The sequence below is a fragment of the Pinus tabuliformis genome, chromosome J, assembly GCF_031772625.1.
Source record: "Pinus tabuliformis cultivar Carrire ecotype Pingquan chromosome J, CPIR1, whole genome shotgun sequence".
Lineage (NCBI taxonomy): Eukaryota > Viridiplantae > Streptophyta > Pinopsida > Pinales > Pinaceae > Pinus > Pinus tabuliformis.
Genome location: NC_142295.1, coordinates 1,162,670,614 through 1,162,687,915, shown reverse-complemented (window position 1 = coordinate 1,162,687,915; position 17,302 = coordinate 1,162,670,614). Strand labels below are relative to the sequence as shown.

The 17,302-nt window shown below is 39.8% G+C and overlaps 1 protein-coding gene across 1 annotated transcript; it reads right to left on the bottom strand.

The window, feature by feature from the left end:
- Nucleotides 1–507: 507 nt before the first annotated feature.
- On the bottom strand, nt 508–1,756 carry LOC149231222 (transcription factor bHLH149-like). The gene has a single exon (XM_089376234.1). The coding sequence runs from the start codon at nt 1,513–1,515 to the stop codon at nt 946–948; it is 570 nt and encodes a 189-aa protein (XP_089232360.1). The 5' UTR covers nt 1,516–1,756; the 3' UTR covers nt 508–945.
- Between the last annotated feature and the right edge of the window lie 15,546 nt (nt 1,757–17,302).

The window sequence follows — 17,302 nt, the reverse complement described above, 5'->3', positions numbered from 1 at the left end:
AAATCACAAATTTGAGTTGTAAACTCTTTACTAGTTATCTAAATGTTTCAAAGGCTTTGAACAATCTATATATAATTAAAAACTAATTTTAAACAACAAAATTTAAGATTTAGACAAAAAAATAATTTCCCTAAATTTAACAAAAACTTTAAAATATAACAGATTTAAAAATCTATATTTCGCAAATATTCCAGATCTGTATATAACACTAATAAGACTACTGCAAATCCATTCCAAACACCATAAACTTTTGATATTTGATACGTGTAACAATCGAGAAAATTGTGGAGAAAATTGTGAAACATTTAAAGAGCGCTATTTCTCCAATATCACAGATCTGTGCATAGAATTAAGCAAAGATTTAGATATAGTATGTAACTCTGTAAGACTTAGAAATTAGGATCCCGCTGCAAACCTATTTGAGGCGTGTAGCGATGGATAAAACTCCAAAATATAGTAGATTTAGAGACCGATATTTCTTCAATATCACAGATCTGTGCATAGAACTAAGCAAGATTTTGATATAGTATATAACTCTCTAAAACTTTAGAAATTAGGATCCCGCTGCAAACCTATTTCAGGCGTGTAGCGATCGATCCAGGAGTACATTCCAAGGCGACAACTTACACCTACATTGCCTGGTTATGTACACTTAATAATTCTATAGGCTCAATGTATAAGAAATTGAAGAGGTCTGCCCTCAAAAGCAGTTCGGGGAATCAACCTGGTTCCAGGCTAGGAACTATGAAGAGATTTGCAATTACACTAACATCCGGAAATAATGGTAAACTTTCCAAACCAATAACTAAGATTTCCGGAGTAGAAATTACTAATTCAATGAAGGTGCGGTGATTCTTCAAGAAATCAAGCATTGGTGCATGAGACATCATATTTTTACAGAAGGGGAAGCTGATCCCTAGCGTTGGCGCATGGGACATCATATTTTTACAGAAGGGGAAGCTGATCCCTGCTGCTGCTGCTGTGTGGTGGCTTCGTCCGTACATTAGTAGAACTCGTGTAAAATTCTGCGAGGGCCTCCATGGCGTGAACTTGCACTTCAAGATTCAGTATGTAGTCCGCCGTCTCCTGAAGAAGGGTATCAAAGCCAATGCTTCTGCCACCGGGAACCAGCCTCTGCAGGGTCCCGAGTTTCCTGTCAATGGAGCCATCGTCATGGCTGTCTGTCTTTACATCAATATTTTTACAACATCGGGAACTGAGAGAGGCCAATCTCGTTCTCCTTGCCAGCGTTACGCTACGGTTTCGGCGGAGGGAGGATTTCTTCATCTTCAGCGCCCCCATCATCTTTTCTCTGCGCAAGAGGTGAAGGTTCAGAGCTCGACTCCACGCAGAACCCTTTTTCGCAGTTTGAGCCAAGCACATGTCGGCTACGCGCCGAATGGCTCGCTGTCGCTGCGTTTGGCTAGAGCGCCTTCTATGGATCTTTTGCAGCGCGGGGAGAAGACGGGTGAAGTAGACTTGAACTCTTGACATGTTCCTGCACTTCCCTTCCATGGCAACGAGATTTCTGGGCTTCTATTCTTCTGCCTGGACAAGATCTTGAGGGCAGGCGATATAAAGCCAGTGAGGAAACAGATGCGTAATGGATCCAAACCAACAGTTTAGCATTAACTGCGCTGCCTGGTGTCCTTCCCGCCATTTTCCTCGGCGATCACAGTGGAGTAACATGTACGGAATCGGAAAAAATGCGTAATAACAATCATGATGCACCGGTTACGGAAATCTATGCAATAACAGTGGCAAAGCCAGCTCAGAGCCAATATTCACATGCGGTGCCTTGAAATTGGTTCAGTGGGAGACTGACGACTCTACGAGTTCCAGTCTTGGGATTTCAAAATTTGTCTTTAGCTTTCAATTAAAAATTGGACAGCTGTTGTTTGTCTGTGGTATCTGATAAATTTATATTTTATGCAAATTCTTACTTGGTTTTCTATTTATATAGTTTATGTTGAACAAACAACATCCAAAAGCATGTTATTTTTTCTTAAGAACAAATAACAATCAAAAGTCGGGCAATATGAAAAGAAAGCAACATCCACAGATTATATTTTATTTTTGTTTGTTTGTTGGGTTATTGTTGAATCAGATAAAGTTTATGGATAGGTTTATTTTTGTTGGGTTATTGTTGAACCAGATAAAGTTTATCGATAGGTTTATTTTATAAGAGAGTAGGAAGGTAATAAGTTTATTCTACAAGAGTATGAAAGTAAAGTAATGTGTAAGTATATTTAAGTAATGTGTAAGTATATTTGTGTTTAATTTAGAGTTGACAAGTGTTTATTTTAAAATAAAAGTAAAATATTCTCTAAATAAAAAAACAATATAGACTATAATAAAAAAGAAAAAAAATAATATGCATGTTTAATTAATTGTCTATACAACTTTATATAATTTCATGTAAAGTAATTAAAAGTATAAAAAAAAAATATGTTAGTAAGATGTTTAAACCTTATAGTTTTCAAAAATATTTTAAGACTTTATTTAATAAATTATTTTGAGATATATGTTAACGAACTTATGTGAGTATCAACTTCATATATATCTATATAGAAAAAAAAATGCTAAAAGTAATATTTTAATGTTATATATAATAAAATATGCAATATGCCATGTAGGCTATGAATAAAATACTTTAATATGAATTAATATTGACATATACTTAAAAATATATAGCATTCAAGAATATAATTTAAACAATGAAAAATTACCCATTATTTTTGCACTCTAAAATAAGTTTGCACCTGAAGAAATTTGATCCCTCTGGGCTCATGTTAGATTCATGATTAAGATGGATCTATGCTAGAAATAAGAAATGGTATGTGGTTATTTGTTAATTGGGGTTACCTCACCCAGTTGGGTAGAAGGGATGTTATTTCTCCACTTAGGTTCAATTCGTTTATAGTGACATGATGATGAGAAATATTGCCAAGATGGCTGAGCCCTTGTGAATATTGTTGCATTGACCTTCACTCTCACCCTCAAAGCTGAAAGAGAATATTGTTGTATTTCCTTATGGTTGGGATCCTCTCCACCCAAGCTTGTTGTATTGACTATCACTCTTGCCTAAGGCTGAGAGAGACATTGATTTCTTTTGAAAAATCAATTGGGTTTATCCTATTTGTTGGGAAAAATGATTGGAACTATCTCTACCCAAATTCCATTCCCGCAAGGGACTGTATATACCCACAAACCCAACCCCATACATTTATAACCCATCTGCAAGCTGTTTATTTGTTGCCCTAACGGTCAGTACGAGCCTACGACTTTCTGCTACATTAACAAATTCAGTCTGCCTGCCAATTTATTTATCAACTCACAGAGGCTCAGCACATGCTGCTGACCCATTTGAATGTCTATAAATCTAACTCACGGCACGCATGTGCACGCTTGCTTTTCTTTTTGTTTTTATCCCTTTTTTTTTTTTTTATTTCTGGGAAATGATTACGAAGATTTTAGTACCTGTATTCGCTGTCGGCCTTCTGTGGAGCAGACACGAAGACTTAGTTGCCTGTATTCAATGAATTGCGAGATGGACAAATTAGATAATGAATGTTCCCACGGGCGTTTCCCCGTTTTCTGCATATTTTACCGTTGTTGGAGCAGACAGTATCCCTGCCAGACTGCCACAATGTATTTGGTAAGATTTTCGAATCAAGGAGATTTAATGCTCCCCTGCTGGGGAGTTTTACAACACGACTTGGCGTGTTGTGGATTTTGGGGACAGAAACGGATAGCAATTGGGATTCTCAATTCCTTTAGGGATTTGGCATTATATTTTAATCCGCCTCCCACTGCGCTATCGTGCCTATAATAAATACACCGCTGACCCGGTAAGGGCCAGGCATAAATCTTGATAGCGAATCTATATATTTTTACAAAATTTCTATGCTAGGGTATATTTTAAGGTAAAGGTTGAGAATTTTGGATAAATATTAATTATGTAATAATAAGTGGGTTTATTATGGAAATTATGGGTAAATATTAAGCACATTGTTGTTGTAAGTAGTTGATTATTAGTTTATTTTTCTTCTTATCTTATTTGTTTGAATAAGAATAATATAGTATTTAATGAATCGGATGAAAAAGATAGTAAGCTAATTATCTACTATAGTTATAATTTGATTGTGGCCATTTTTTGGGTAGGTAGTTTAATGACTGAATTTTTTTTTATAGAAGTTTTGTCCAATTTTGTTTATAAAATTAGAAAATATGTATTTTTAAGTTATTCAGATTACACCATTCTAATATCTCATACAATTTATATTTATTTTAACAAATATAATTTAAATAATACATTAACTATGTCAATAAGAAATTGAATTTGTTATGATAAGAGAATAAAGAAATCACCTTATTATAATTTAAGTTTAATTTAATTATTTATATCAATTTGATTATATTAATAATTATAATATGCTATCATAAAAGACTTTCTCGCCTTCGTATGCGAATACTAAGCTTTATTTTGCATAATGGTCTATGCTTGGGTTCGCAAGAGGGGGCTCTTCCCCCACCTTTAGCAATATTTTTCTAGGAATCTACAATGAGTCTGGATGCACTCGTATTCCTCGTTTGTATCCCCATCTTTGACATCCTTTTCATAGAGCAGTTGGACACAAAGGTGTTTATAGTTTCACAACAAACTCTCTATTTTGTGTATCATGGCAAGCAAAAAATCTATGCCATTTCTTCCCAGAAGTAGTGCAAGATCCAAAATATGAGGCTAAATATAGTAATATCATAGAATATACTCAATATACACATAAACATGCTCTAATCTACAAATTTATTGAACTATGGCCTTTTGAAAGTGCTTTGACTAGGAAGATCTGAAATAAATGGAACCCCAGGGTAAAATGGATTTGGAGTTAGGGGTTAAGGTGTTTTTGGGAAAACTAGTGTCTTTTCGAGCGACTAGCCCTCTAGGGTTGGCAGCTACCCTAGAAACAACAGTGTAAAACAATTCAATGATTTCTTCTATGTGTAATGGATAAGAGAAAGATAGTGGGACCAACCTGGAACTTTCGTTTAGTCCCTTGCTTGATCTCTCTCCCCCTTGACAGAGCTTGCAACTCCTCCCCGTACTTATCCCGCTTGGAGAGTACCTGTAGAAACACAGCAACAAAGAACCGTCAAAGCATCTTGATCTATTACACCATACACATTACATAATCAGATATATAATGAACATATAATAGCATTCACAAATGATAACATTCACAATTGCACAATAATATGGAGGAAAACTTGAAGAACTTTATTAAATAGAAGGGAGAATTACAACCCAGTTGTCTGATCTAGTATCATCCTCCCAGCATCAAGCCCTCTTCACCTCATGAAATAGCAATATCACACCAACAATATAATGCTCTTTCCTCAAATACAAACTATCAACACTTCTTTGCAATTCACAACATTCCAACCTCTGGATCTCTTAGATGACGGATCCATTTATAGATGTGTGCAAGGGTGTGAGTCATCTCTGGGGTTTGATTAGTGTCATTCCACTTGTTACATTTGGTTCCACAAGAGAAGAGATAACTGAAGTTTAGATCCCTAACTCATCTTTAGACGAATTCAGAGAGGCAAGTGGTAGAGGGGGAGTTTCTAGAAGATTCTATGAGCATCCACTTAGCAAACTGTCCCGAACATTTTTCTATCCTTGCTCATCGCACCCTATGGAAGGCCTAATCAGTATGCATCACACCTAAGCAGTGTATCACTCAGTATGCATTGGACTTGGCCAGTGTAGCAGTCAATATGGTTCAGTTTAGGCTAATTCTGGATCGTTTCTCAGGTGGAACTTTTGGGGAATGATGTAATCAGATGACCATGTTATTTTAGGGTATGAAACAACTCTTTTAGGGGTTGATGAGCCCTATTTTATTGACATATAAGTTTGGGGTTGAAGTGCCCAAATATGTCTATAACAGTTTCCCCCTAAAGCATGAAATCGTAAATCTCGATGTCGGGTGAAATGCTTTATCATGAGGATTCGAGGTTTTGAACCCGAAGGTGACCTGTATAAGATACAATACAATACATCTTCATAATATAATTTTCATGATCTAGCTGAGGTGGGCATTCCCATGCTCAGCTTTATAAATTCATTTCATGTACATAGATCAGATAATCGTCAGCAGATGCATACTGATGATTCTTCAGATGTAGAGTCATCATCCTTGGTTCGGATGACCATCTGTGTAGTGCCTTTGTACATTTGATGTTTTTATATCCCTGAATATATCTCAGCCCGGATGGATGAAACTAGATTTCGTGTCTTCAAACTCGTTGAATCTTCACTCGATGTACAAGTCGATCCATGTGAAAAGATGTTCTGAAGTCGAACATGTAAAGACATCGCCTGATTACCAGCCAATGATGTAAGTTGTTAACAAACGCGAGAGGAATCACCGATAATGATAATGACCCTCAAGGTACTATAGTATAATTCAAGTGGTGTGAATATATGATCTGATGTTGAACACCATGCAAAATCTTTCGGTCGAAGGCCATTGATGTCAACCTATTGCCGGAAGTGAGAAACTTGCCATTGAGGCATGCAAGCTTCAAAGCACTAAAAGGGGTGTTTGTAAGTCAACTTCTTGGAAAATGAGTTGATGTCAACAAGAAGTGACTCATCATAGGAGGGACTTAATGTATCCCACATCTACGACACGAAACGAAGAAAATTGATTTTTGGAGGTGAAAACGATTTGACGACACAAGGTTCAGGAATGGCGGTCATGAAAAATGAAGGTTGAAGGTATTGTAGTGGATGAGGCATGTCGCTAACATGTTCAAGAGAAGTCATTCAGTTGAGAAACCACAATGGTGAGATGGATTGGTAGCGTTAACCCCAAAAGATGGATGGTGCGAAAGACCAATGGTGAGATGACCAGTGAACAGAATAACCCAACCCAACTCAATCATGGTGATGAAGTGAAAGTGTCATGTTCAAGAGCGACTGTTGGCATTATGATGCATATGTTGTACTTGATGGCAACACTCTCATAGAAGATCATCTCACTTATATACATTCAGATGAATCTACAGAAGAGATATCAGATGTGACATATTACAGGATAGCTCAAAGGAATCAAATGGCAAGCTCTTTGTAAGCAGAGGCTCAAATATTGTTGAAATTATGAAGGACGCAGGTACACCTTACAGAAAGTGCGTCCCCGCAGGTAATCCATGCAGAACCCGCGTCCAGAGACGCAGGCCAGCCGTTTAGGGGGTGCGTCCACCCAGTGCACACATATCAAGGCAGAGGAAAGCACGTGGGGGTTTCTTGTGTGGTACCTAGCCGACGGTTTTGCGTTTCTATGGTGTCGGCTCGTGGTATTGTTCCATGTTTTGGGGAGGAGCTTGCCTATATAAAGCAAAGGAGTTCATTTGGATTATGCACCGTCTTTGTTGAATATCTTTTGGTGAGATCTAGTCCAGATCTATGAAGGCGAATCTTCTAATGGACTATGATCGCTATGGCGCACGATCAGATCTGTAGATCTGACTGTTTGGGTTAGTCTTGAAGTCTTAATATCTTTCATATCTAAAGAGACGCAGGTGCAGTAAGGGTTCAGGTGCGTCCGGGACGCAGGAGCGAACCGGTTCAGGTGCGCCGGACGCAGGCGCAGAAGGGTTCAGGTGCGCCGAGACGCAGGCAGTTCAAAAGACTCAGAGCGAGGGACGCAGGCTAGCAGTTGAGCAGAGTGCGTCCGGGACGCGGGCTAGCAGTTGAACAGGGTGCGTCCAGGGACTCAGGCCAGCAGTTGAGCAGGGTGAGTCCGGGACTCAGGCTAGCAGTTGAGCAGGGTGAGTCCGGACTCAGGCTAGCAGTTGAGCAGGGTGCTTCCTTCTCTTAAAATCTTTGTTTATCATTGTTGCATCCTGGGTTTGGTCCTATTATTGTTGATCTAGTTACTACAGTTGATTGGGTGTTTCAGAAGGTTGTTTGAGCTTCAATGTTGTTGTTGGGTCCAGTATGAAAATTGGATGAAATGTGGCCTTTCAAGATTATGAGTTGTGCCTCAATGTATCCAGTATGAAAATTGATGAAACGTGGTACTTAGAGGGAGAAGATTGTAGGCCGGCGCCTACGTACTAGTATCTAAGCTAGTACAAGAGCTAAAAGAAATCTTGGAGCATTGTAGCAGGTAGTAGCCTGCGTACTAGTAAATGGATCGGCTAGTACAAGAGCAAAGGGGGTTGTGGCTCCCGTACTGGTATAAGGCTGCACCAGTACAAATATTGTAAAAGAATTTTCTTATTAAGAAGAAGATTGAGATGACTTGCAGTAGGTGGTTTTCTCCCGCATTGGGTTTCCACCTTATATCATTGTGTTCATATGTGTGCCTTATGTGTGATGATCTACTTTATGTTACTGCATCTGTTAACTGATAATATGGTTGATAATGTCCTAATGCACTCATTGAAGATCGATTAACTTAATCTTAAGAAGTTGTGGAAGTAGCATATATGAATCTGATTATGGAATTGAAAAAGTTTTATTAATGTGATAATACTGATTCACCCCCCCCTCTCAGTATTATTTCCAACAATTGGTATCAGAGCAGGTCCTTCAGAAAAGCTTGATCGCTTGAAGGAGATCCGTGGAACAATGGGAAAGAAGCTTAAGAAGAAAGCTCATAAGAAAAAGAAGTCATCTCAGAAGAACTATGATAGTGGAAGAATCGATTGGGGATTAGGCATAAGAAGCTCTTCAGATTCAGAATCAGATTCAGAATCAGTATCAGGTATGAATGTGTTATCCTCTGATGTTCCAGCTATATTTCCTTGTGAAAGAGATGAAAGTGATAGCGAAACTATTGAATTTGCTCTTATGGGTGAACAAGAAATATATCAAATAGAGGCAGAATTTAAAAAGCTGACAGACAAAATTAGAGATCAACAAGATCTATTGAACAAAAGGGAATGTGATTTCAAAGAAGAAGCTACCAAACTAAGGGCCCAACTAGAAGAAGGAAACAAGGTAAGAAAGCTACTCAAGGACAAGGAAGACCAATGTCAAAAATTGCAGCATGAAGTGACATCATTAAGAAAAGAAGTCAACGAAAGAAGCACAACCATCAAGAAACTCTAAGATAGATCTAGCTACTATGAAAATCTTGAAGCTACAATCCTCTCACTAAAAGGAGATCTTGAAGAATCAAAGAAGCAGAATACAGATCTACTCCAAGCTATTGCAAAACAAGAAAACGAAGTCACCAGCTTAAAATCTCAACTGGAATGTGCCTTCCGAGTTCGTCAAATGCAGCAGGATCTGTATGAAGAACATGAAAAAGAAATTCTCAAACTAAGGGAACAAATGGAAGAAGGAAGGAAAGCTGAAGAAGTTTTGAAAAAGAAATCTCTTGAAAAGGAAGAACAACTTCACGTTGAGGTAAATATCTTGAAAGGTAAACTAGAAGAAAAGGATAAGCTTTTACGATTTCAAGATAGCTCTAAAGTATTGGATGATATTCTTAGTAGTCAAAGGTCCCCTGCTATAAAGACTGGTCTTGGTTTCCATGAATCTGTTGAAGGTGAATCTAGTTCACAAGGTGAGGCAAGAAACTCTAAAAGGAAATCTAAAGTGATCAACGAAGAAGTGAAAGATCAATCTCATCATCAACCAAGGAAAGAGATTCCTCAAAGAAAATCCTTTACTCCTCCTATGAATAATGTTGAATGTTATGTATGTCATAATCTTGGACATGTTGCAGCTAGATGTAGAAGAAGAAGAGTTCAAGACCATTATGCAGAAAGGTCATCTCAATCAAGGTACTTTTATGGATATTGCTTTGCTTGCAATATGTTTGGTCACAAAGCTACTGATTGTTACAGGAGGAATATGAAACATGTAAGATGTTATGCATGTAACAAGCTTGGACATATAGCCAAGGAATGCAGGAACAAAGTTTGGGCACCATATCAAAAGGAGAAAATGTCATCATCACGCTTGAAGATATGGAGGAAAAAGGAAGTACAGTCAGAAAAGGATGGCACAGTACAATGTACAGACATACCAGAATCAGAGGAAGCTGAAAGTACAGGACGCAGTGCAGTAACAGGAGACCTGCGTGCGGACGCAGGCCAGACCAAGTCCAGGTGCGTCCAGGACGCAGTTTAGTAACTGAAAATCTGCGTGGGGACGCAGAGCGACTGAGGATCAGGTGCGTCCCTGAAGCAAAAGGACGCGGCGCAATAGTAATTTTGGGTGCGTCCCTGAGTAAAAGTACGCGGCGCGATAGTGTTTTTGGGTGCGTCCCTGCAGCAACAGGACGCAGCGCAGCAGAAGATGAAGTGCGTACCCGTCTCAAAGCATTTATTGGCTGATTCTTCTTGATATGCATGATCAGATTTAACAAATGGCACTGGTTCAGGGGGAGCATATGTCCTGAATGCATTGTTGGCATTATGGTCCTTGGTGACAATGCTTATGATTCATCTTGCTATGGTTATGAGTTGATCACATGATCAGATTTATGGTTGATTCTCTAATGATGCTTGCATGGAGTCTTTATTTTCCTTGGCACATACATAGATGAGGTTGGCTGATTTCATGGATGATTATTCAAAGTCGCATTGTTGAAGACATGACGATGATGAGTCACTCATATGCAGCTGTTGACATGTGCATGATGCATGATTTCTTTCTTGGCACAAATGGATAAGGATTGTTGGCTAGATACAGGGATGATTATTCATACATATGTTGATTGATGTTGATACTCTCATTTGATGACTCTTGATTCATGTAGATCTGGATGGTTGTGAGTTGATGTTGACAGATACTATGGAGCAGATTATACAGTGTTGTTGATGATGTTTGTCATTTGAAAGGTCATAGCAAAACTCATGTTGTAATGGTCTATTGTAGTCATCTCTTCAGGTCATGTAACGGCCTTTGTCCCCCCCCACTATGCATGGGATGAAGATGTAATGTATTTGGTTTTCATATTTCTGATGTATTCCCACTTGGTTGGATGGATGATCCTTATTGTGATGGGTGATGGATGTATGTATTGAGTCTTTTGGTGATAGGAAGGTCATTTATGATATATATAGAGTCATGTTCTTCTTGTAGAACATCTTTTTGCAGACCTTGCTTATTGTCAGGGGGAGTTTGAGCATGAACAAGCACTATACAGCAGAGCAGACATCTCAGCTTGTTCTCAGAAAGACCATTATCAGATTGGAGCACCATGACATATACAAAGGGGGAGCTCATTCAGAGACTTCAGCAGATCTGGCTCATAGTCAAAGGGAGCATGTTCTTAGGGGGAGCATACCCCTTTGCCCTTGATGTCAAAGGGGGAGAGTGATTCGGTGTTGTTGCCATCAAGTCCAAAGGGGGAGATTGTTGGCATTATGATGCATATGTTGTACTTGATGGCAACACTCTCATAGAAGATCATCTCACTTATATACATTCAGATGAATCTACAGAAGAGATATCAGATGTGACATATTACAGGATAGCTCAAAGGAATCAAATGGCAAGCTCTTTGTAAGCAGAGGCTCAAATATTGTTGAAATTATGAAGGACGCAGGTACACCTTACAGAAAGTGCGTCCCCGCAGGTAATCCATGCAGAACCCACGTCCAGAGACGCAGGCCAGCCGTTTAGGGGGTGTGTCCACCCAGTGCACACATATCAAGGCAGAGGAAAGCACGTGGGGGTTTCTTGTGTGGTACCTAGCCGACGGTTTTGCGTTTCTATGGTGTCGGCTCGTGGTATTGTTCCATGTTTTGGGGAGGAGCTTGCCTATATAAAGCAAAGGAGTTCATTTGGATTATGCACCATCTTTGTTGAATATCTTTTGGTGAGATCTAGTCTAGATCTATGAAGGCGAATCTTCTAATGGACTATGATCACTATGGCGCACGATCAGATCTGTAGATCTGACTGTTTGGGTTAGTCTTGAAGTCTTAATATCTTTCATATCTAAAGAGACGCAGGTGCAGTAAGGGTTCAGGTGCGTCCGGGACGCAGGAGCGAACCGGTTCAGGTGCGCCGGACGCAGGCGCAGAAGGGTTCAGGTGCGCCGAGACGCAGGCAGTTCAAAAGACTCAGAGCGAGGGACGCAGGCTAGCAGTTGAGCAGAGTGCGTCCGGGACGCGGGCTAGCAGTTGAACAGGGTGCGTCCAGGGACTCAGGCCAGCAGTTGAGCAGGGTGAGTCCGGGACTCAGGCTAGCAGTTGAGCAGGGCGAGTCCGGACTCAGGCTAGCAGTTGAGCAGGGTGCTTCCTTCTCTTAAAATCTTTGTTTATCATTGTTGCATCCTGGGTTTGGTCCTATTATTGTTGATCTAGTTACTACAGTTGATTGGGTGTTTCAGAAGGTTGTTTGAGCTTCAATGTTGTTGTTGGGTCGAGTATGAAAATTGGATGAAATGTGGCCTTTCAAGATTATGAGTTGTGCCTCAATGTATCCAGTATGAAAATTGATGAAACGTGGTACTTAGAGGGAGAAGATTGTAGGCCGGCGCCTACGTACTAGTATCTAAGCTAGTACAAGAGCCAAAAGAAATCTTGGAGCATTGTAGCAGGTAGTAGCCTGCGTACTAGTAAATGGATCGGCTAGTACAAGAGCAAAGGGGGTTGTAGCTCCCGTACTGGTATAAGGCTGCACCAGTACAAATATTGTAAAAGAATTTTCTTATTAAGAAGAAGATTGAGATGACTTGCAGCAGGTGGTTTTCTCCCGCATTGGGTTTCCACCTTATATCATTGTGTTCATATGTGTGCCTTATGTGTGATGATCTACTTTATGTTACTGCATCTGTTAACTGATAATATGGTTGATAATGTCCTAATGCACTCATTGAAGATCGATTAACTTAATCTTAAGAAGTTGTGGAAGTAGCATATATGAATCTGATTATGGAATTGAAAAAGTTTTATTAATGTGATAATACTGATTCACCCCCCCCTCTCAGTATTATTTCCAACAGCGACCTGCTACCATAATTTCTTCAAGTTTTCTTCCCTTTTTCCCAGTCATTGCTGACCAGTACCTCTTTATTTTTCTCAAGCTTGAGGAGGATAACATATGCTTGTTATATAGTTTCCCCTTTAGGCAAACCTATCGCTATGTTTTAATGAGTCTAGCGACAGTGAAACTCGGTCTTGTCTAGAATGGACAAGTTTGTCGCTATTGTTTTAACTAGTTTAATGACAAGGATAACTAGGTCCTTTTCATGTTTAGAGAGTTTGAAAAGGGATGAAAAGGAAACTCCAGAAGTTCTTTTTCATAAAATAATCTCTTAGGTCTAAAAAGGATTAAAGTAATACAAAAGGGATGACATTTTTGATCACTTTAATGAGCTGAAAAAGACAAGCACTCGAACTTTTTCATGAGATAATCCCTGAGGTCCAAAAAAGATTAAAATCATACAAGAAGGATGACATTTAAAAACATTTTAACGAGCTGGAAAGGCCAATTACTTGACAATATTTTCATATTTAACGAGTCTAAAAAGGGTTTAAAGGAGACTCGGTTCTGAGGAATGAGTGGTGTCTAGGGTAGCGACTGGTTCTGGGTAGGCTTGGAACTTCTCAAAGCATGGTGATTTCTGTGAAGAGGTTGGCTAATAAGACCACTCGTCGCAACTGTTCCTCAAAAAAGGGTAAACAACCAAGTGGAAGCATATGATTGGCCAAAAGAATGGAGGTGATGAGAGGTACACGACCAAGGCTCAAAAGGCTAATAGCATGGCAATCACAAAGGTTAATTACCCAAAGGTGTGCTCATTTTTTAACGAGCTTGAACCATGGGAGAACTATGCTCGGTTTTAGTTTCATTTTTACACAAGCTAGAAATGACAAAACTAAAAAGCTAGAAACGACAAAACTAAAAAGCTAGAAATGACAAAACTAAAAATAAAAATGAAATTGAAAAAGGAAATGAAAAGTTTGCATGCCCCCAGCATGATGAAAAGGAGAGTCTCCAGTAGCCATATGGAAACTTACTGAGGTTAGGTAGGACAGTTTCATCCAGAAGACAAAACACTTCCTTGGCTTCGTCCACAAAATAGAAAAAGGTGAATGGTGTGTCAGACCAACCACGTAACCTACAAGGAAAATTATCTTTCAACTGGGTTTGTCCGCAGAATAGAGAAGGGTGCATGCCCCCTAATCCTGATTACATTCACCAAACTACTCATGGCAATCAGGTGGATGGAATGAAGGTTCAAGAGATATAGCTGATGTAAAAGGACCATTTAGGGATGATGATTGACTTGGAGCTATGCTTGAACTGGGAAATGAAAGATGTTCAATGGTGACAATTTTTCCTTCATGCGGGAAACACATAAGTCGGAAGAGTGTTGAAACAATAGCCTCCATGTTATAAACATAGTCACGTCCAAGGAGTAGATTGTAATCTAACGGTCCTAGGACTACCATCACGTTCAGATGAACGGTTTACCCCCCCAAAGTGATCGGTAACTTAGGAAGCATCCCTAACGGTTGACTGGTTGCTTTGTTAAAGCCTAACAGATTCTGCGTAACAAGCATAAGCGATGGTGAACTAAGTTCTTTCCAAGTAGTTGAGGAAAGCATACTCACTGATGCCCCTTCATCTAGAATAGTGCCAGACATGATCATTTTATGAACTTGTACTATGATCCAGAAAGGTACATGATAAGGAAGGCAAGATCTTGCTAGTTGATTCCAATCAAAGGAAGCGACTAGACTACTTGGAGGGGGTACCAAATAGATGGGTGAATTAACCTCCTGAGTTATGATAACTGGAGGATTTTGCTCCTATTGTGAAGGAATCAGTGGATTGCCCCCAAGTTCATTGGACTCTGAAGTAACAAAAAGAATTTGAATGGTATCGTTCTCACTCTCTTCAGGAAGGGTGGTGAGCTCCAGTATTGTAGCAATAATGCTACAACTCCTGGGGCTTCCTGTCTCTTAATTTTATCAACCCGGTAGTTCGTACAAACTTGGAAGCGACGGTGCTATATGCACAAGTACTAGCTCTTGTCGCAGCTGTCACTTGGTCAGCTGGCACAAGTCCGCTAGGGTTCAAGCCAACTTCTATAGGCTCTCAGAAGAAGCTTGCTAATTGATGGACGAAAGCTATTCTCAAAGGAAAGTTACTTTACTTGACAAAAATGGACTGAAAGCAAATCAAAGCATGTAAACCTAGGAAACCCTAATTTGACTAGTCTAACCTCTATAATGCAAAGAATGTGAATGAAACTTCTACCAATGTTGTCATTACCTATAATAAGTGAAAATGCATGAATCTAAGCTACTTGCATCTTAAAAGACATGTTTTTGTATTTTCTCTTTAAGTGGATGGAATGATTGTGATTTTGTTCTTATTAGGGTTTGGTTGTGCAGAGGAGGTGCAAGGAGGAAGGAAAGCTTGGGAAAGGTTGGGGAGGCTAGGAGAGGTCCCCAAGGATCCTCAGCATCCGTCCATAGAGGTTCCTCACGTTCAGAGGCTCAGCAACCGAGTGAGTGGCCTCCTACAGGATGTCTGCAGGGGATTCTACAGGAAACTCAGGGATTTCTACAGGATGTGCTGTAAGTGGAAGTTTTGGGTGATGGTGAAGGGATGGAATGGTTTGGGTGGATAGGTAAGGTGGAGATGAGACTTGTGATGACTCAGGGGCAGAGAAATAGGACAGAGAATGAGTGCACAAAGTGGTTGGTGGATAGAAGGATGGGATCAACAAAAGGACAAAAGGATGAAGCTACGTGGTAATGAAAGAGTTGGAAGGTGAACCAATGAACAACAGTATAAAGCGTGTAGAGGAATGTGCATGAAGCTGTGATGAAGGTGTATGGTGCAAGAGTGAAGTGCATGGAAAGATCTATCATAAACAAGACTATGTTGCAGCATGTATAAAGTGAAGAACTACGTATTTTTGTGGTTGGTATAGGCTGCACTCCAATCTCCAAACAGAGATGGCAGTGGAGACTTCCTCAACCTTTTTCCTTGGAGCTCCAATGTATTATCAACCTGCTAATCTAACTAAACAACCGAAAGCAATTCAACCATAAGCTAAACTCATTCAATCTCATAAAAACTAACTCAGCAAACCTGTAATTTTGAATTGCATGGTAAAGCAATGAACTAAAGTGCTGAAACAAAAAGAAATTAACATTACAAAATAGAGGAGGTCTATTGCTCTCTTAAAAACTCAGAATTGGATCAAAAGCTGCCTGTCTTTATTGAATAATCATGAATCTAATGACATGCCAAAACTGGCTTACAAGGAGCAAAAACCGAGCTACAACATGACTAACCAAATTGACTAACTAGCTATTCCCAAATTGACTAACTAGCTACACAAAATGACTACCCACTAGCTAACCAAAATGAGGCCCCAAGCCTTCTTATTTATACAATTTGAGGACCCAACAGTCCTCCTAAAAGTTAGGGACTTGGCTGCCCAAGACTTGTAGTTAACAACAGTCCAACTTGACTTGCTTGGCTGCCCTTGAGCTAATTGATTCGGTGGCCCTTGAACTCCGAGCTGATGGTGGAGAATTCGAGGTAAGGGCCCATAAATGAGGGGGACACCTTCCTACAAATCCTCTAGCTTGTTCTCCCACGAATTTGGCTGCCAAGTGCTCATTAAGACCTTCGATTTTGTCTCCAAGTTGACCAAAAATGCTACACTAAGCAGCCATTAGATTTGTTGGCATAATGACTAACCAAATTCACTCTATTAACATAAAATTAATCAAAAACATGCAATAAACAAATGAGAATGGTGGATTAAGTCAAATTAGGAGGTTGGATGAGCCCAAATATTTGTCCATTTTTGGGGCTCATCATCACCCCCTACTGAAAGTGTTGCTCATCCTCTGAGCAACCAAATCTCTCCCCTTGTCTTTGATGGCCCTGGTGGCTTCCTTGGCTAACATCTCAGCCGATTTCTCCTTTGGCTTCCCTCTTTTCAAACTTCCTGTAGAACAGTTCACTGGCTTCCTGTAGAAACGGTCTCTGTCTTCCTGTAGAAACAGTCTGCTAACTTCCTGTAGAAACAGACAGCACCACTGTTTCGACCTGCTTGGCTGTGGGCGATTTTCCTTTTAGCTGGGCTGTGGCAGCCTTCATCTCCTCCTCCTTCCTACTCTTCTTCCTCACTGCCTGCTGCTTGTAACTCTGAACATGTAACCTGCTCACTGTTCACTGCCTGCTGCTTGTAACTCTGAGCTAGTGTGATTTGATGATTTGCCCCCATTAATTAGGATCATAGCACAACATAAAATTGGAGCAATATGCCTGGTTGACCTCCATGGCCAA

What these genes read in the sequence shown, in the direction of transcription:
- LOC149231222 (XM_089376234.1), bottom strand. Translation starts at nt 1,515, where the DNA reads ATGGAAGGGAAGTGCAGGAACATGTCAAGAGTTCAAGTCTACTTCACC.